The 18,771-nt window shown below is 50.7% G+C and overlaps 8 protein-coding genes across 8 annotated transcripts; 4 read left to right on the top strand and 4 right to left on the bottom strand.

The window, feature by feature from the left end:
- Positions 1-189: 189 nt before the first annotated feature.
- On the top strand, positions 190-1,718 carry MRS44_011656 (uncharacterized protein; the record flags this gene model as incomplete). Its single annotated transcript, XM_046272624.2, has 2 exons — positions 190-390; positions 441-1,718. The coding sequence occupies 2 exons, from the start codon at positions 190-192 to the stop codon at positions 1,716-1,718; spliced, it is 1,479 nt and encodes a 492-aa protein (XP_046134626.2).
- Positions 1,719-2,019: 301 nt separating this feature from the next.
- On the bottom strand, positions 2,020-3,654 carry MRS44_011655 (uncharacterized protein; the record flags this gene model as incomplete). Its single annotated transcript, XM_046273666.2, has 1 exon — positions 2,020-3,654. The coding sequence occupies one exon, from the start codon at positions 3,652-3,654 to the stop codon at positions 2,020-2,022; it is 1,635 nt and encodes a 544-aa protein (XP_046134627.2).
- A 759-nt stretch (positions 3,655-4,413) lies between these two features.
- On the top strand, positions 4,414-4,977 carry MRS44_011654 (uncharacterized protein; the record flags this gene model as incomplete). Its single annotated transcript, XM_065619804.1, has 2 exons — positions 4,414-4,906; positions 4,964-4,977. 2 exons carry the CDS (start codon positions 4,414-4,416, stop codon positions 4,975-4,977), a joined length of 507 nt encoding a protein of 168 aa, XP_065475876.1.
- A 1,963-nt stretch (positions 4,978-6,940) lies between these two features.
- On the top strand, positions 6,941-7,411 carry MRS44_011653 (uncharacterized protein; the record flags this gene model as incomplete). The annotated part of the gene is made up of 2 exons (XM_046273667.2): positions 6,941-7,068; positions 7,120-7,411. The coding sequence occupies 2 exons, from the start codon at positions 6,941-6,943 to the stop codon at positions 7,409-7,411; spliced, it is 420 nt and encodes a 139-aa protein (XP_046134629.2).
- A 437-nt stretch (positions 7,412-7,848) lies between these two features.
- MRS44_011652 (uncharacterized protein) lies at positions 7,849-10,601 on the bottom strand (the record flags this gene model as incomplete). Its single annotated transcript, XM_065619803.1, has 8 exons — positions 7,849-7,942; positions 7,995-8,113; positions 8,173-8,256; positions 8,312-8,449; positions 8,509-8,577; positions 8,622-9,127; positions 9,185-9,680; positions 9,729-10,601. 8 exons carry the CDS (start codon positions 10,599-10,601, stop codon positions 7,849-7,851), a joined length of 2,379 nt encoding a protein of 792 aa, XP_065475875.1.
- Positions 10,602-11,770: 1,169 nt separating this feature from the next.
- On the top strand, positions 11,771-14,269 carry MRS44_011651 (uncharacterized protein; the record flags this gene model as incomplete). The annotated part of the gene is made up of 6 exons (XM_065619802.1): positions 11,771-12,057; positions 12,098-12,245; positions 12,317-12,393; positions 12,458-12,610; positions 12,672-13,926; positions 13,988-14,269. 6 exons carry the CDS (start codon positions 11,771-11,773, stop codon positions 14,267-14,269), a joined length of 2,202 nt encoding a protein of 733 aa, XP_065475874.1.
- Positions 14,270-14,616: 347 nt separating this feature from the next.
- Positions 14,617-15,683, bottom strand: MRS44_011650 (uncharacterized protein; the record flags this gene model as incomplete). Its single annotated transcript, XM_046279967.2, has 5 exons — positions 14,617-14,784; positions 14,842-15,026; positions 15,078-15,304; positions 15,355-15,444; positions 15,499-15,683. The coding sequence occupies 5 exons, from the start codon at positions 15,681-15,683 to the stop codon at positions 14,617-14,619; spliced, it is 855 nt and encodes a 284-aa protein (XP_046134633.1).
- A 1,609-nt stretch (positions 15,684-17,292) lies between these two features.
- Positions 17,293-18,750, bottom strand: MRS44_011649 (uncharacterized protein; the record flags this gene model as incomplete). The annotated part of the gene is made up of 7 exons (XM_046279968.2): positions 17,293-17,364; positions 17,417-17,488; positions 17,535-17,585; positions 17,636-17,935; positions 17,987-18,082; positions 18,141-18,475; positions 18,522-18,750. The coding sequence occupies 7 exons, from the start codon at positions 18,748-18,750 to the stop codon at positions 17,293-17,295; spliced, it is 1,155 nt and encodes a 384-aa protein (XP_046134634.2).
- Positions 18,751-18,771: the final 21 nt, after the last annotated feature.

Genomic DNA, 18,771 nt, shown 5'->3' with positions numbered 1-18,771 from the left:
GTGAAGATCATCATGCCACCACTTGGAGATTCCCGCATGTTGTGAACCGCGGCATAACCGTCGGCCTAACCGTCGGGCATGACTTACCCCGGGCACCCGGTTTCCACCAGACAAGAAGAGGAAGAAAAGAGGCTCTCCTCATGCAACCCAGACTAACCAACAAAATTCCTTTCAACCGAGATTATCATCATGGCACCTCATGCAGACCGAGCTTCTAGCGATGTCGAGGCCGACAGTGCGCCGAGAAACGGCATCAAATCTCAGATCGCCGATTCTGAGCCGTCGCGCTTGGAGTCGACTCTGCCTCTAAGAGGTCAGTTATCAGAGCTTTACGAGGACAATATTGCAGCAAAGATCATCAAGACAGCGGTCAATGGCCTTGTCAATAACGTGGGTACCAACCAAATAGACATGTCGTTTCACATACTGACCAGCATCAGAATCCCCCAGCAGCCTACCCTGAGTATGTTCTCCAGAGTGGCCCAGAAGCAGGCGAATACCACCTTCGGGAAGCCTCCTTCTGGACATGCGGCTTCTTCCCAGGCAGCATCTACTCTCTAGTAGAACGTCTCGTCAAGTACCCACAGACTGTGCCTAGTCAGCAAAAGCAACAGCTCCTCCAAAAGCTGCTCACTCTCGGCGATGCTTGGGCTGAGCCTATCCACGCTATGGCTCGTCGGACCGATACTCATGACATGTCTTTCATGATCCAGCCGTCCATGCGCGTGCGATGGGAAGTTTTGCATGACCAGCGCGCATTGGACGCGATTATTACGGCGGCGAGGTCGCTTTATACGCGTAATAACAAGACTGTTAACGCTATACGATCTTGGGATGTTCTAGACCAAAAGGGCGTGGACATCTCCAGCGCAACAGAGGATTTCCTCGTCATCATCGACTCAATGTGTAACCTGGACCTCCTCTATTACGCAGCAGCGCAAACTGGGGAGACACATCTGGCAGAAGCTGCTACAGCACACGCTAAGACCCTCATCCGCTCGCATCTACGCCCAGAGAAGGATCCTCATGGAAACAAGAAACTCTTCAGTCACTTTCACGTCATCAACTTTGATCCCCGGTCAGGAGGCATCAAGGACCGTCGCACTGGACAAGGATATGAAGCAAACTCCACGTGGGCTCGTGGTCAGGCTTGGGGTATCATGGGGTATGCTCAGACCTACCTTTGGACGACGGATATCGAGTTCTTGGAGACTTCAATTGCCATGGCTGAGTATTTCATCATGCGCCTAGAGATGTCGCCGTCGGTGGTGGAGATTTCAGTCCCTGGAGAGAATCGCAAGAGAGGTCGTTATGTCCCTCTCTGGGACTTTGATGCGCCTATTCTTGATGAGAGCAACCCGCTCCGAGACTCCTCAGCCGGTGTCATTGCGGCAAATGGCATGCTCATTCTTTCTCAGGCGTTGGCAGGTCTACGTCGCTTCGAGGAGAGCAAGCGGTTCCAAGACATGGCCATCACCATCATCAAAGACACAATCGACTTTTCGCTATCTCAGCAAAAGACAAAAACTGTCTATGCCGATGGAGCCGTTTCAACTGAAGAGGTTGAGGCAGGAAGTCGCTTTGACGCCATTCTTCGAAACGCGACGGCCAACTACAACGCCAAGGATCATAAGCGTTACTGGGACCACGGGCTTGTGTACGGGGATTATTATCTAATTGAGTTTGGAAACAGGTTATTGAGGATGGGATTGCTTTAGAGGTAGACTTATATGCGCTTACAGTGTGACTTGAGAGTTGTGTTCTTTGCTCCGCGGCTGACACTCTTTTGGATTAGGGTAGTGCGTATACAAGATCAATAGATGATATTCTAACTTCTTTTCAGCCAAGTACATGGCCAAACTGACAGGATAAACACGCCCATCGCTAGGTACCTGATTGAGAAATCTAGTCCAAGGATGATATATTGCCTGTGTCGCCGCAGGCCGACTCGTTGACTTGATATATCATATCACAGCCTCCTCGTAACATTGAACTCGCTACCCTATTCCGAACATGATCTTAAATAGAGCCCCAAACCCCATGGAACCCATACCCCATGACAACCGGCATCTGAGCTCGTCCAATCTCCTCCATAGTAGTCGCATTGATAACCACCAGAGAACTAGCTCGCTTTGTGGTATCCATGGCCACCGTCAGAAGAACACCATCATCCTCACACTCACCACCAGGAGTGGGCACAAAGATTGGCTCAGACGGGAGGTGCTTGACAGATGGGGTCCAAGTCTTCACCTCCTTGGTCTGAGTGTCGATCTTGATGATGGAGTCGCTGAAATAGCCCTTTTGGTTGACGTGGACACCATAGGTATACCTGTAGGGGCGTGCATAGAACTTTTCGTTGATACGCGGAAGCTCAATGTTGGCCTCGGCATAGGGCAAAGTGAAATCGACCTCGGCTGTGTGTTTGATGAGGGATCCATTGGAGGCACGGGCATTGTCACCAAGGAATGGCAGACGATAACGTGTAAAGGTTCCAGCAATATCGTTCTTGGATGAGCCGTGGGAGGTACCGATGTTGGCTCTCAAGTTGGGCACCTCAGCCGCACTCAAAAAGCTCGCATCCGGCTTCGTCGGCAGATCGACGTAGATGTCTCCATTGTCGCTCTCAAAAGAGTTAATCTGGTGGAACGCAAAGAATGCATCCTCTGATTCATACTTGGCGACGACGCCGCCGTTGACACGATCAATGACATAGAACAGTGACTTCCGCTCTGGGTTCCAAGGGCCAATACTCTCCATGACGGTCCTCCCGGGCTTTACGAGATCAGCCTGCCAGACAATGAGGATGAGATGATTCTCCGTGCCGAAAAGGGAATGAAGATAAGCGGGCGGCGCGTCGGTGATGTTGGCAAGGATCTTGGCTTCACCACTTGGAGGCTGGATACCAAAGACGCGATAGGTGGGAGTCTTGAGAGACATGTCGAGAAGATAGTTGTAGATGGATCCGTCCGTTCCAAAGAATGGGTGAGCGGCTGTTCGTCCATCATTGCTCAACAATGGGTTCGCAGCCCGGTAGGTGAAGAGTTCAATGGGCTCCAGAGTGACGGGATCAATCTGCTGCAGGGAATTGGCATCTGTCGTGACGACCAGGGTATCGAAAGGCGACCCAACGCTGCTGGTATTACGATCTAGACCGGCAAAGTTAGGGATGAAAGCCACACCGACGTTGTTATTATCCTTGTCGCCGTGGGTGTTGTTCCCATCCCTGAACGTGGTCTCCAAGGCACCGTATATGATCTTGCAAGGATCCGTCCCGAACGAACCCGACGGATAAAGACCCGTCTCTCGGACAAAGTGAATCAGCTCGTCAGTTGAGTTGCGGCTTCGGTAGGTGACGGCACCGTTGGCAATCTCGAACTTGTGGTTACGACTGAAGCCATCGAACCAGTGTTCAGCTGTAAAGTTGCCGACGTCCCAGGTACCTGCACCGCCACGATACAGAGAACCAGTTAGCCATGATGGAATTTCGCCCTCTATTTCGAGTGTGGTAGGCTCTTGGATCTCGTGTGTGGCGTAGAGTCCCAAGGCCAAAGGGTTGGCGTCGGGGGGCGGTCCAATTGCGGCGGGCAACTCAGAGGCTTTAGCAGCTCTGAAGCCATTTAAGGCAAGTGGAACAAGATGCCAAAAGCGTTGCATGATGGCCCGGTAGTGCTTTGATCTGTACTGTAGGAAGAAGGTGAAGTGTGTATGAGTGGAAGTGCTTGTTGTTGTCTTTTCATTTCAGATGCGCCAACTCTGAATTATATAGATCTGCCTGTTATGGTGATGTCTCATATTAAGCGCAACTATATCGAATTGCTCTCTTCATCATGTATCCATTTGTGTATCCTCTGTCGTCAACTAACAACTGCCAGATGCGAGTGCGAGTGCGATCATCAATTCAGCCAATGACCATCTTCTAAAATCAGTGACGTAACCCTAGGAGCCGTCGGATATCCGTTCGGACGAATGAAGCATCGTTTCATTAGTGCTGACTAGGCATTGCCAGGCCCCGTGCTGGGAGATCGACAGGTGGCTCAGCTCTTCGTCGTCACGTCAGCATTTCTTTGAGGGTCAATTAATAATGAAACACTTCCTTGTGGCCGCGGACTGGAGATCTCGGGTCCCGATCGTAGATTCCAGGAAGGATGAGGGCATCATATTGGTTCATTAATATGTCCCGGTGGACTTGGATTATTGGATTAATATACAACACTCGCATTCGCATCACAGCATAGCCTTGGGTTGTGTTGTGTTGATCGAATTGAGGATGCATTTGTCCCTAGTCATGACGTTTTCTAGGTATGTTGAAGCCTCTGTGTCTATAATGCATGACCGTTGTATACGCGTCATCTTCTATAAATCTCGACTGTCAGTCCAGAGATAGAGTCCAAATATTCATCATCCATTTTAACCATGAACGGAACACCCACAAACCACCAGAATGCGCAATTCAGAGCCGACCCTGGTGTCCGAGCCGTGCAAGTTGGCGTAATCGCCGACGTGTGTCTCACAACCCTCAGGTTAACTGGAGGGTGGGCATTTCAATCCAGCTCTCTTTCTGCAGACGGCTGGCATAGTGCTAGTGACCTGGCAACGGACCTTGTTGCGCTCGTTGTTGTACAAACAAATCAACATTTACGCACAACCAGCAAGAATATGTCGGCGGCTAGATTTCTGGAGGAGACGTCATCCCTTGTTTCATCGGGTGCCCTCGTCGCTCTTGGACTACAGATGGCATGGGAAAACATGACGAGTCTTCAACTCCAGTTCTTCACTGCATCACCTAGCATTGAAACTCCTCTCGATGTGAGCTCAGAGCATTCGCTTAACCCCTCCAGCACAAACTTCCATGCGGTGTGGATAGCCCTTATCACTGTTGTTGTGAAAGAGTGGCTGTATCGCAGAAGTAAGTGCGCATCTTTAAAGATAATAGCTGTGTGTTGACAATGACAAAGCACTCAAGGTCGCAAAGGATGAGTGTTCCAGCTTGTTGAAATCAACAGCAATGCACCACCGTCTAGACGGGCTCATGAGCTTTGTTACCATTGCAACTGTCGTCTTCAGTACCACGGGCATTGGGACAGTGTGGATGGATTCACTGGGCGGACTTTGCATTTCCATCATTCTTACGCAGGGGGCGCTGCGTAATCTCGGCTCTGTGTGTAGTGGGTTGGTAAAGTGAATCCAGAGATTAATAACTGTTGCGTTCTGGGGGCTAGAGACGGAAATTCACTTCCTTGTATAAAGTTTACAATGCATCAGCTCTCGTTACTAGTCATGTAATTGCATGGACTGCAATTGTGACTTGATGCGAGAGAACCTCTCATTCGTGGACCTCTCCAAACGGGGCCATATAAAGGACCGTACGGCAGCATGGCGATGCCTAGCAAGTGTTTCGGTAGACGGAACAAGGGACTCCTCTTTCTAAGTTACATCGCCAACGTATCCCTCAAAGGGAAGCAACGGCAAAGGCCCTGACATGAACCATAAGGAAGTAATTATGGGCATCCCCGTCGACCATCATCGTAAGATCTTCATAGACACGGTAAAATACTCTATACTGTATGAAAGATCAGCTTCGAGAGCTCCAGCACGTTGAAGTTTCTCTTGTTGATCATTAGGTACGCTCAGTTGTCTTGTAGCCCGACGAGAGCACTCATATGCCACCTTATTTTGCATTACCATATGCTTACCGATCATCTTTACTGTGAGATACTTTCATTGGCGGAGTACCTTGAGACTTCCGCCGATTTGCAAGTGATATCCATTAGCTCAGATAGATAGATAGATAGATAGTCACGTCCAAATCGGCGGAAGTCTCGAGGTAATCCGCCGATTTGGACGTGACATTGACGGTGTGGCCGCCTTAGCCTCGTCGTTGAGGCCCTTGATCCAAGCACACTCCTTGTTTCGAATGCGCAAATGGCCGAAATCAGTAGGCTTGTATGGGACTTTGGGTCGCAGGCCATATCGTGGCAGCCAATCGGATCTCACATGAGACGCATGATACAAAGGCAGGTAGGGCATTCAACCATTAGGCTGAGAGCCCACCTAAGCTACCGGGTCAGGTCATCAACGAGGATATTCAGCGTCTGGGAACAAGAGACTGCAGTAGAGTTGGTATTTCCCAGCTTTCAGTAAGCCATCCGGCAAGCAACCGAAACGAAATGCATCTACCAGCACTGCCCGGTGTTACTAGCATCATTATGATAATCTGAATTAGTCTGCCAGCCTTGTGGCCCAGTACAGGACAGCTTCGACATTGATTCCACATGCAATTGCAGATCATGTGGAGTGGGCGGGGGCTCGAGAACCAGGGGCGTTTTTAGTCACAGCACTGTGATTATCTAGACAATGGACATGAACAAACTACGGCTCGGCGATAAATGATCTCTGAATATTAGCAAGGGTCAATGTCCGCATGTGTTGGATCACAAGTGGAGAGAGTGACTGCCGGCCGATGGTCCGTGGGCGGCCCGTTGATCCTTGGCGGCGACGCCGGCCGACCCTTGTATTGGTTGATTCATGCTCTCTCGGACAAAGTTGCCCAATTTCTAACTTCCTCTCACCGCATGGTCAGAGATGTGATGAACGGACTGTCTCTGACCAAGGCCTAGATACAAAGTTCTCCGACTGGTGGCCTTGTCTCGGGGCTCACCGAGTTAAGGAGTGGAGAGAATACTACAATGCAATGTACACCGTCAAGGTTGTGATGATCAAGCTGTGGAATCATTGGGCGGAGGTTGCAAACAGGCACGAAGCATGAGATTTAATCTCTACAGACATGTCTGGCTTGTTTCCATGGGTATCAACTGAAAGATAAATAGCATTGGGGTTGCCGCCACTCTTGAGTTCAGTATTCCAACCTCAACCAGACTCTTCTCAGCATCAATTGATCTTTCCACTCGAAATCTCCGCCAATTTCTTCCAAGCCTTCACAATGCGTTTCGAATCCATCCTTCTTCCCCTCGCCACTGTCGCCGTCGGCGTCGACGCACTCGGAATCAACTGCCGTGGCTCCGCCAACTGTATGCTGTACGGTGCTAACGTGTCCAAAGACATGGTCAAGTAAGCCTTCTAGAACCACACCTTGACTTTCTTATAGCTAACAACCATCAGCCTCCTCAATGGCGTCGACCCAAACCGCTGGTATAACAATGGGCAGCAGATCGCTTGTGTCACCAGGCAGAACGATGCTGGTGCCATCTGCGCCTTCTTCCAGAACACGGGTGGCTGGCAGGGACAGAAGGCCAAGGAGCTCGCTCACTACATTACCGAGCATGGATGCCTTGCCTGCGGTAGTGTTCCCACCGGATTTCCTGGCAGCAATGACGTCGCCCAGGGCGAGCTGACCTTCAACTACATCTCCAACCCATGCACTGGATTCACGGAGGGTTCCAGACGATGCTGATTGCGCTTTGCGCATTGGCAGTCTTGGGGGTGTTAATTTCTACGTGAGGCGAGTCCAGGAAACCACCAGATGAGCAGCATATTGACCTGGACAATTGTACATAAACCGTCTCTATTATTTTGAAGAATATTTGTCGGGAGGGAGAGGGAAAGAGTGTACACGCCGCAAAATACAATTTTACTTTATCAACCAACCGTCGGATGCGTAGAGCCCATCTATGGATATAAATGGCGGTGGTACATACACATGCGTGCATGAGAGTTCTGGAGTTGAGCGTGAGAATAGAAACTCGTTGGGAAATAAGACGGGCACGTTGAGATGTAGCCTTGCCGACAAGTGAGAAATACGACCCAGGGTTATGTGAGCAAGAACTCTATCGATGAAAGAGAATAAATGTCGTTCTACTGCGCTTCTTCAATGCTAAGTGTCAATGACTGCTAGGTATCCAAAGCATCCAATCTACTACGTAACCAAAGCCCATTCAGGGTGATCAATATCGAAGAAGCCGACATGAACGCCGCCGCAAGAGGTCTGGCCAGATTAGTCAGTTTCATCAAGGCATGTGGAGGACGAAACCACTCACGGTGTCAAAACAACGCCAAAAGGACTGATGAATCCAGCAGCCATGCTGAGTGCCAGGCAGTTGTAGCCCAAAACCCAAGCCAGATTGTATCTGATCTGCTGAACAGTGTGCTTGGCAATCTTGAGAAGTAGGGGATTGAATCTAGCCGTGAGTTGAGAATGACGACGGATGCACCCACTGTAGGCGTTGCCGCTTCGTGGTAAAGGGCAATGCCGACGTCGGCGGCGGATAAACTTGGCGCGTCGTTTAAGCCATCTCCGACCTTGATAAATGGTTAGAGGAAGATAGAGCGAGAGTTTGCTCTTGTGTGTACTTACCATGGTTACCATTTCCCCATCGCTTTGGAGACGCCTAATCATGTCTAGTTTGTCTTGAGGTTTGGCCTCAGAGGCCAGGACGGGAATCTCAAGCTCCCGAGAAACTCGCTGAGCCGAGCAAGATACATCTCCTGTAAGCTGTTCGGCCGTCAGCAATTATGACAAAATCCCCAACGCCTCTTCCACTAGCCACGCACCAGTTTAATCCCACAACCCATAAGACCGAGTTGTTCGATCGTAGCTTTGGAGTCTTCCCTTAAGGCGTCCTATTCTTTGTTAGCCAATAACCAAGAAGGAATGCAAAACATACAGTGATTAATAGAGTTCCAGCATACGTATAGTCTATGCCGATGTGAACAGCTATCACTCCACGATCGGACTCCTGGGACATTTCTGGAAGATCGAGTATGCCGCAGGATTGCAAGTACCGTAGACTCCCGATGGTGACATGCTGCCATGGCTGGCTCGCTATCGACACATCCCCCGAGATCCCCATGCCTGGCTCCACCATTACACCTTCAGTGCAAATGTCCATCTTAGCCTCGACCCAAGGGTTGTCTAGATGCGTAACTCCGGCGGAGAAAATGGCCCGTCCAAGGGGATGAGTCGACATGGTGTGTTCCTCGACTGCACAGATGTAGGTCCAAAAGTCAGTCATATGATGAGTCCATGTTTTTGACGTCTGGAAGCTTGAAACATCCAATGTGGCCTTTGTGAGAGTCCCAGTCTTGTCGAACACGATTGTTTGAGTACTGCAGAGCTTTTGGATGGTGGAGAATCCCTTGGTGAGAACTATGCCCTTCTGGCTAGCGACATCTGATGGAAGTGTCAATCTTGCTATTCACTTATCGGACCCATGGGTATATGACTTACTAGCAGCTGCGACAACTGCTGAGGGTATCGCCAGTCCCAGTGCACATGGACACGCGCAGGTTAGGATCGTCATGCAACGCATGATGGCCAAACGAAGGAACGTATAGTTCAACGAATTGGCAGACCAGTAAATGTCTTTCAGCGGAACCAAAACAGCCAGAGACATGACAATAATGACGAAATAATTCATCATCAGGTCCAAAAACTGGAAATCGTCGGACTTGGATCCAGAAGCTTCAACAGCGCTCTGCACCAGCTGCGCGTAGAAGGAGCTTCCCTGTTCTTTGTGGACGACGCAGACAAGCTGTTCGCCCATATTTCGAGTGCCGCCAAGAAGAAAATCGCCGACGCCCTTCTTGACGGGCATCGACTCGCCGGTTACAATGGCTTGATTGATTGAAGCCGAGCCAAGAGTGATGTAACAATCGCACGGAATGGTGGAAAAGGATTCGATGACGATTTCGTCTCCGGGTCGAAGGAAGCTCTGGGGAACAAGCTATTAATGATTAGCGGTGTACTTCTCTGGGTGTGAATGAAAACCTACCTGTCCTGTCGAGTACATCTTGACATATTGGTCCTCCAGAAGCGGCTGATATACCCTGATTAGGTGTTCGGCCGCAGACCGGCGAGACATGGTTTCGAGATATCTCCCAGAAACCACCACAAGAGCAAGTCCAATGACTGAACTATAATATGGTGTGGCTCTGATAGGGCCTCGAACCAGAAGGTCGAGGAATGAAAAGGCTGTCCCGAGGGAGACGGATGAGGAGATGAGCGTGTTCATGTTCGGTTGTCCACCACAGACCCATTTCCAGCCGTCTATGTGTATCCATGCGATGTATTGATGTTGTGCAAATAAGACAAGGGACGCGCAAAATAGATGTATAAAGAATAAAATAAACGAGGGTAGTCGTTCTCGCCCAAATTTTGATAGGAGCAAGCTGACCAGCTGGATAACAGTGGCGCATCGAGCGAGTTGAGAGAAACTCGACTTGAGCCGGGCAATCTCTTCTTTGGATCGTAGAACGTCTATTATCTCCTTCGGCGATCGAGGTCCAATCTCCACTCCATATCCAAGATCAACTACCGTATTCTTGATCGCTTCTTGGTTGAGATCCGGACTCTTCCCGATGACCGTTGCTTGCTGAAGTGCCAGAGATACCCTCGCCCTTTCCACGTCGGGAAGACTATTTAGAGCCGACTCGACGGAACTCGAGCAGGCAGAGCATGTCATGCCTGAAAGCGACAGAATAATCGAGTTGCTCTCAACCTTTTGGTTGTCGGCTGCCCTAGGCTTCTCGGGATACTGCAACTCGGACTTGTCCTCATTGTATCGAATCGAGTTGTCGAGGTCAAGAAACTGGCAGGCGTTGACGAGTTGCCCAATGCAGAAGGCGGCTATGTAACAGCAAGCCATGATGCACTTAGTGAACCGGATGGCGTCGATAGAGTGCGGCGTTCTAGGACATTGGGGTTTGGTGTCGTCATGAGTTGATGATTGTTTTATTCGTTATTGTGGCTGATATCTTCTTTTGAATGAAAATACCATGATCATCAACAATGATGTCGTCGTTGGTGAGTCCAACCAGGCCTGTTTGCATTGGTGCGGAGGAGCCGGGGAGCTGCCGGGATATATTGCGGGACAGTCTCCGCACTGAGCGGTCCGACCTCCGACGGCATCCGGACGGAGGTCACAGCGCGAGAACGATGCCGTATTTGGTCTAGAATGGTTTGAGGAGAGCAGTCACTGTTCAAGCTACCTCTCCCGTGTACTCCCCACAACTCCCACAATTGTTTGCAGAGTTACTGGTACTATAGTCAAGATCTGGTCGCTGGAGCTTGGATATCGCGGGGCAACACAGCCCCGGAATTTCCGTCACTGCCATGGAGCACTTGTTCAAAGACGACCAATCACATCGACAAAGTCACACTTCAAGGCAGGGGCACACTCTCGCCTGTTAGCGAGTGAACTACCGACGCCACGAGGTAACCCGAAATCGAGTTGAATCAGGCCTGGTCGAGGTGCGGCACGTGGGTGGTGCGAACAAGCGTCCCCCTTGCAACGGTTAACCGAGTCATTGGCGGCGGGGTTAGCTAGAGCTTATGCTCGCAGAAGATGGTGGTGGACAGATATGATATAGAATGAGTAATGAGTTGAATCAAACAAGTCAGTAGCTTCAATCTTACCCGTCAATGTGAACAGGGCAGCTGAGAGTCTCGGTCGACCACCGAACCGTTCAACCCTCACCTTGAGCTGCTCCCAGTCGGACCGGAGACCACAAACACATTCAAGGGCAGCTCGTGAGCCCATCTTTCCCAAAAAAGCAAAGATGGACCGTCCGTACCATCCCCGCATGCCCCCGGATTTCCACCCCCGCAAGCTACCCTCTTGCGTCGTAGCTTCGACCCAGGGGATCAACTCAACTCGCTCCTCAGGCCGCAAACCAAGGTGCCTTTGCGTTTCCCTTTCCCTTGTCACTTTGCCCCAGGACGAAGGGAGGGTTACCCCGCTCTCGGCCATGGGTCAACTCCTGGGTCCGGTCTCTCACCAAACTCGTGCTTCCCGAGCAATGACGACGCTTCCCCATGAATCGCAACAAGCCCACAAATCGTTACTTTGACGTTATCTCGACCTCCCTCTCCCGGACCGTCAAACCACCCCATGGCTTCGAGTCCTATCTAGAGCCATGTCCACCACAACAACTTCTTCTGCCGCCTGGCAAGAGTCGAGCAGGCCCCAGGCGCCGCCTTCTTCGGGGTCCGGAGGCATCCGGCGCATTCGACAGGCGTGCACCAGCTGTCGGTATGAGCTCCGCGTTCCTTTCCGATGCGCCGCGATTCAATCGCCAGGATGCGCATTTGCGACATGACCTGTCTGTCAACAGTCGATACCAATGCTGACATTGACTATAGGCAGCGAAAGACGAAATGCTCTGGAGATCGCCCGCGATGCATGAACTGTCGGCGCGTCAATCGCTCGTGCCATTACGAGTCCTACTCTGCGACCATGGCCGCCATGGCTGCCAATCCGCTTGCTGCGTTTCCTCCAGGCTTTGGCGACGTATGGCCCCGATCGAGATGATGGCAATTGCGCGCGCAGTCGGGGATATCATGGCTAATGTGTGTGAATAGCCGGATCTACTGAGGAGACTCAGCACAATTGAAGCTCAGTTGGCTCGATTGAGTGAACAAGGAGCCCAAGAGGCAAGGTAAGTGGGCGCAATGTTGTGAAGTCATCGCGCAATCGCCGACACACGCTGACATTCTGTGTAGCGCCAGTCGCAAGTACTCCGATCAGTCCCTGGAAGATGCTGCTTCCCCATCCCGAGCTTCGATACCTTCGCAAGAATATGGCTTTGAAGGCCAGCAGCAACGACTATCCTTTTCCATGCCTTCGCCATTGAATCAGACCGATTCGAACACACAGTAAGGCCTCACAAGCACTTCACGCGACCTACCCCACCTTTCCCGGCTAACTATTATCCAGATCCTTCAGCACGATGCCACCCGATGAAATCGTCCAGCATCTGGTCGACACGTACTTCATCCACGCCCATAACCAACCGTATGCGTATTTCCAAGAAGAACATTTCCGACAGTTGCTCGATCTCATGATCTTACCGAGATGCTTGATTTTTGCGGTTCTGGCATCTTCGGTGAGATTCTCAAACCATGACTACTTCCAAGGGCGAACACACGAAGCAATGGAGAGCTATGCGCGACAGGCCTGGTTGAGTGTTCTAAATGAGCATTTGACGGTTGAAAACTGCCCAAATCTTCATGTCGCGCAAACAACCAACCTCCTGGCTATTGTAGACTTTACAGCTGGCCGAACAAGCTCAGGATGGCTTAAAATTGGTCTTGCAGTCAGAATTGCGCAGGACCTGCAACTCATGAAGGAGCCTAGTCCGATGCTCCCCATCGTCGAACAAGAAGAGCGGAGAAGAGTTTTCTGGTCGGTATATCTTCTCGACAAGTTGGTATCCTGCGGCAAAGCCAGACCTCCAGCCATTGCCGACGAGGACTGTCATGTCCAACTACCTTGCGAGGAAGAGGTTTTCCGAACCGGCACCTGGAAGCAAACTGCTACTCTCCACCAGCTCCTGAACTGGAACACGGATCTTGGCGAGATTCGTGGTCACTTCACGCTCGCCATTCTAGTAGCTTCCGCTCTAGGCCGCTGTGCGCGTTATGTCCTCCACGAGCGCGAGACGGATGATGTGTTGCCATGGGACTCGCGTTCCGAGTTTGCAGCAATCAATTCCTTTCTCCTCCTGACGGAACAACACCTGCATGTGGAAGACCTTTCGGTCAACGACATAATCGCCAACAACACATTACCCGATGGCTCACTAGATCATCAAACGGTCGGCCACGCCATCTTTGCACGCGTCGTCTTTCACCTATGCCACTGCCTCCTCAACCACCCATTTCTCCTGGCTCTTCGACTGCAAAAGCTCAAGTCCAAGGCCCCCTCGAGCTTCTTGTCTCGAAGCTTTCAAACGTGCAGTGAGCATGCCTGCAAGATACCGGCTCTGCTGGATCAGGCGCAGAAAGCCGGATGTCATGTTGAGGCGTCGTTCTACGCCTATTCTACATGTCTTGCAGGCAGTGTGCTCTCGCTATTTATTCATGGCGCCTCGAGCAAATCGCAAGGGCCTCATGAGCTTCTTGAACCTGGACAGCAATGTCTTAGCATTCTGAAAGATATGGGTGCATTCTGGGATCATGCTTCAAAGATGGTAAGCAAAGCCAAGTATTGAATCGTGGTTGCAAGCACTGAAGCAGCTAACTTGTAAACAGCACACGCAACTCGTCAACTTTGACGCTCATGCCCAAGCCTTCCAAAGATTGATTGATCCACATGCCTCTTTTGAGATTGAGCCGGAATTGGAAGCACTTCTATGGTCCATGGTAGACTACGGCGCCATGTGTGGGAGCTCGAGATCCACAAGTCCTGAAGGCCAACTGCCTGTAAACTTGCAGTCACCGTCGTTTCTCAACTTTGACGTAGATTTCACAGCGAGCAATACTTTTGACATGGCTGGCACTGAATCACTGTCGGGTGTACAGTTCACCGCATGAAGTGCCTATGGTAAATGGGGACAGCGCATGAGGCTATGGAAGATTACGGGAGTGTATTGTTAGCATCTGGGTTAGTTTTTTGTCATGACTAGTTTCTTACTGAAAGGCAACAAGGGCGGCATAGGATTGAGATAATGTGTTCAATTTTGAACAAGTATTTGCGGTTTCTATCGAGGTTGTAGCTACCATAGCAACACCTCACAAAGCCTGCCGGGCATAAGTCTGGTGACAATCGCCCTCCTGGGTAGGAGATACCCCATTTTAAGCCACACTCGTCCGTGTGTCGGACCGATTCAACTTGTCTGCATAATCCCACTTCCAACATAGGAAGAAACTCGTCAACCCCCTTATGCCTCTCCATCGCCACCATAGGACGGCTTAGAACTCTTGCTCTTGACCACGTTCGTCAAATCGCCCACAGGAATCTGGATCGGAAAGTCGACAACGGCGAGCAAGATGGCGAGAAGGATGTACCAGCCGGACAAGCAGGTGACGAAAAGCAACGCCCCAGCAGCCTATGAAGCAATACCATTAGCAAGGGCGCAATGCTAGAGCAAACGGGATCAACTCACCTGACAAAGCTTCTGTGCGAGGGCTGTGTTGGCCGTATAGTCTTCAGCCCAAACCCAAAATGCCCCGACGAGCAGGAACAGAGCTGGGACCAGTGTCAAGAAGATGATGACGAAGGCGACGTTGGTTCTTAGGGAACAGATGAGGTAGATGATGGATAGGATAGCCATTGCCAACAAGAAGAAGCCTGATGAATCGTGATTAGCACGTGCAATGTATGGACGGGACTCTTTCGTACCTAGGCTGGCATTGAACCCTTCAGTAGTCATGCCTTCGGCCGCAGACTTGGCATCTGGGGGCGCATATGAAGAGAATGCAGCAAAAGATGGGTTAAGGATGCCCCCAAAAGTCAGATAAAAACCTCCAAAGCTGCTGAAGACGGTGGCAGGGTAAGTGTTTCCCAGAATCCATTCCAAGATGCCGCTGATCAGCATGAGAACGCCTCCTAAGAAGAAGTAGGCCGGACTATGAAACGTGTTAGAGTGGTTATGCGAGGCAGGGCAAGAGAAACATACATGTTGGACGATGCAAACTTGCTGGCTCCACGCCAACCCATCAGTGCAGCCGTCAAAGGCATCAAAGCCAGCAGAAACCCTGCAAGTGCCCTATCTTATCATTAGATCACGATCTTCATGAGTGGAGGTAATGGGCAGGCGAACATGGGAGTTGGGTTGCCAAATGTCTTCCTAAGATCTCCCTTGACGGCATTCGGAGGGGAAAGGTAGAGCTTCTCAAACATCTCTGGGCTCATGGAGATGCTGGCGGCAGAGCGCACATTCTCGAGGTTCTCTACACGACCCATATCGACGTCACTGCTTCCGCTCTGAGACTTGGGGGTTGTCATAATAAGGAGATACTCGTAAAGAAGAGAAGACAGGAATGGGTTGCTAAGATCACTGCGGCGAGTACAGCTGGACAGAGACGACTTATAGTCAGTACTGGGCTTAGATCGACTGACTCGGTACTGCGACTATCATCTGCCGAGTCAGGTAGGGTTCTAGGAGCAGGCATGCACGCTGCTCTACCCCAGAATCCCCCGCCTTGTTCGGACCGTTGCAGCTACTGGGACTTTAGCATATGCACCCCGGATGCCACGTCGGGGCACGGGGCGGTATGGTATCCGACAGTGATCCGTGAAGCTGATGCGGCGACCTAGATAGGGGTTGCGAACGGTAGTCGTTCGCAGCCCAGCCCGCGATGGAGTAAATGTGTGAACCATTATCATGTATTTCCGTATATCCCCATACCAGAAACACACTCTCAACTCGTCTCAGGATACCAAAGAAGCCTCTCGGACCGCTTTGCATACCTATCAAGCTGATCTGCATATCGTCCGACTGCCGAAATCTAGACAATCTCCTATTCCTGGGGTAAGAACGCGGAGAGCGGCCCACGACGCCCGGAACTAGCAGTCGACGCTATCCCTTAAGTGAGAAACTCTCGGTTGTCTCATGCATGGCTCGGAAGGCCGCCAATCCAATCAAGTGCCGGTCGCGAGCGGACCGAGCGACGCGATCCTTTCTCGATTGGGGAACGCCTCGTTACATGCGACATGAGGAGTTAGTCTAATTGCAGAGTTGCCTTGCAACGTGGGAGGAAGTGATGCTTGGTGTTGGTAAATGAGGGTGTGATTTGAGGCAACAGTCTGACTCGAGAGATGTGCAAGCCAGTCAGGGAGAGGCTGAACGGGATGCTACTTGTTTTATTCCGAGATTGATTGTCCGCTTCTAGAGCTGTCGAACATTCAGGATAGCTGCGAAAAGCCTTGCACTCAAATTTGAGCAGGAAAGAGACATGAATTAATACCTTAAAGAGCATTTATTCAATGTTCACCTTTTGTGTGGATTGCGATAGGAAGCAATGAAGTGAAGGCCCTCAAGAATAACCAGAGCTAACCCTTCACCCTTAGTGTTAGTCTTGTGGCCCTGTGTTTAGCTACCCTGGAATCACACATGATATCACTGGGAATAGCATATATCACAAAGACACTGCGTGATGGGAGCATATATCTAGATTAATGTGTGGCAGCATTTTAATCTCGTGTCATCAACCGAAACTACCCTACATGCGATACTGCGTAACATCGTGGTGGATGGTTGACGTCAGGAAAATCGAATGAGAAGCGCCTTGGGGGTCTGAATCGTACTATCTGGGAGAGTCTTATATCCAGTATAAATCATGACTACCGAATCAATGTCAAAATAATCAGGCGAAGACCATAGAAAAGACTGCAAGGAGAATAACAAAAGATGGTCACAAGAAAGCTGAAAGCACTATCTAAGGTAACACATCACATTTACAAAGCACCGTCTCAGCCTAGTATCAACAATCTTTTCTATTACCTGTCGTATTGAGGGTGCCAGGCCCAAATTCTCTCTTCTCACCTCGTCTTCAACCTCACACCTAATAACGCCTACAGCCAGATTCAAACCCATCATGCTAGCCCAATGCCACTACCAAATCAACACGGGCTTGATCGTGGATCCATCCTCCATGTCTCTAATTGCCTTTTGATAATCTTGTACCTGCGAGCACACTGGTTAGAGTGATGTTGAAATAGGACTAGGGCAAGCTTACAGGATAGAACTTGATCAATTCGTCGACGGGGAACTCCCCGTTTTGGTACCATCGGATCATTTTTGGGATGTACTGTCAAAGTTAGCAAGTATCTCTCTGGTGTCAATCAAGTACTCACATCTTCGGGGTATACACCACCCTCCATACTGCCCATGATTTGCTTGCCCGTCTGATAGGTCGTCAGTTATTGTCATCTCTCAAGAATGTCTTGATACTCACCACCATGTAAGGAACGACTGCAATTTCCAGCCCAGCATCCATCGGGGCAACACCAAGAAGAATCATCTTTCCCTGGTTCGCAGTGAATTCCAAGCCCTGCTGAATCAACGGAAGCACACCAGTAGCGTCGACTGTGATGGTGCTTCCCGAGCCTTCGGTAACCTTGCGGACTTCGTCTACCAGGTTGGAGATGGTTGAGGTGTCGATTCCGTGTGTTGCGCCAAGTTTCTTGGCCATTTCTATTCTCGCGGGGACCCGGTCGATTCCGATGATGGTTCGGCAGCCTTTGAGCTTTGCGGCCTAAATCAAGAGGTTAGCCAAGCTATCGAAGCACCAAAGGCTAACACTTACCATGATGGCTGCAAGTCCTACACCTCCTAGACCAATTATAGCGACCTTGTCACTCGGCTTTGCGGCAGCGAGCTCTGTCACTGTACCCGCACCAGTCTGAACGCGAAGTTAGTTATTGATGTCGTGTTCAAGAATGAAAGGGATTGCTGCTTACCTGAATACCACAGCCAAGAGGCGCCAGAAGCTTCAAGTCATTCTTGTTGCGAACCAACTGACTGACGTTGACGAGCGACGTCTCCTGAACCCGACTGAGCTTGGAAAAGCTCGACTGGCCAAAGAACGACCCTCCGACGTCTGGTCCCGTGCCGGTCGGAAACTGGAATGCCTTCTTGGTGCCGGCAAAGTTCAGGGCTGAAAATTCATGGCAGTAGCCGGGAGCTCCAAACTTGCAGTTGTGGCACTGCGTGCAGAAGGCGAAGGACAGGAGGACCGCATCGCCTGGCTTGACTTTTGTGATTTTGGACCCTACCGCTCGAACGAATCCAGCGCCTGATCCTGTGAGTAGATGGTATAATTATGGATTTGTGTTGCGTACCTTCATGGCCCAGCACGCGGGGGTATGGCGGGACAGGGAAGCCAGGAGTTCCATCCGGGGCTGTTCCGCATCCAAGATCTGTATGGCAGACTCCGGAAGCAACCATTTCCACAATAGCCTCATACTCCCCAGGCTCGCTCACCTGAACATCCTCAAGGATCCATCGTCTCTTTCCATCCTCTGGGGCGTGGGAGACGATGGCCTGGGTGGTCTGGACATTGGCCTTCATGATGAAACGAGATGGGGTTTT

The sequence above is a fragment of the Fusarium solani genome (genome assembly GCF_023522795.1).
Source record: "Fusarium solani strain SB1 chromosome Unknown bctg00000007, whole genome shotgun sequence".
NCBI lineage: Eukaryota > Fungi > Ascomycota > Sordariomycetes > Hypocreales > Nectriaceae > Fusarium > Fusarium solani.
This window is presented reverse-complemented; position numbering and strand designations above follow the sequence as displayed.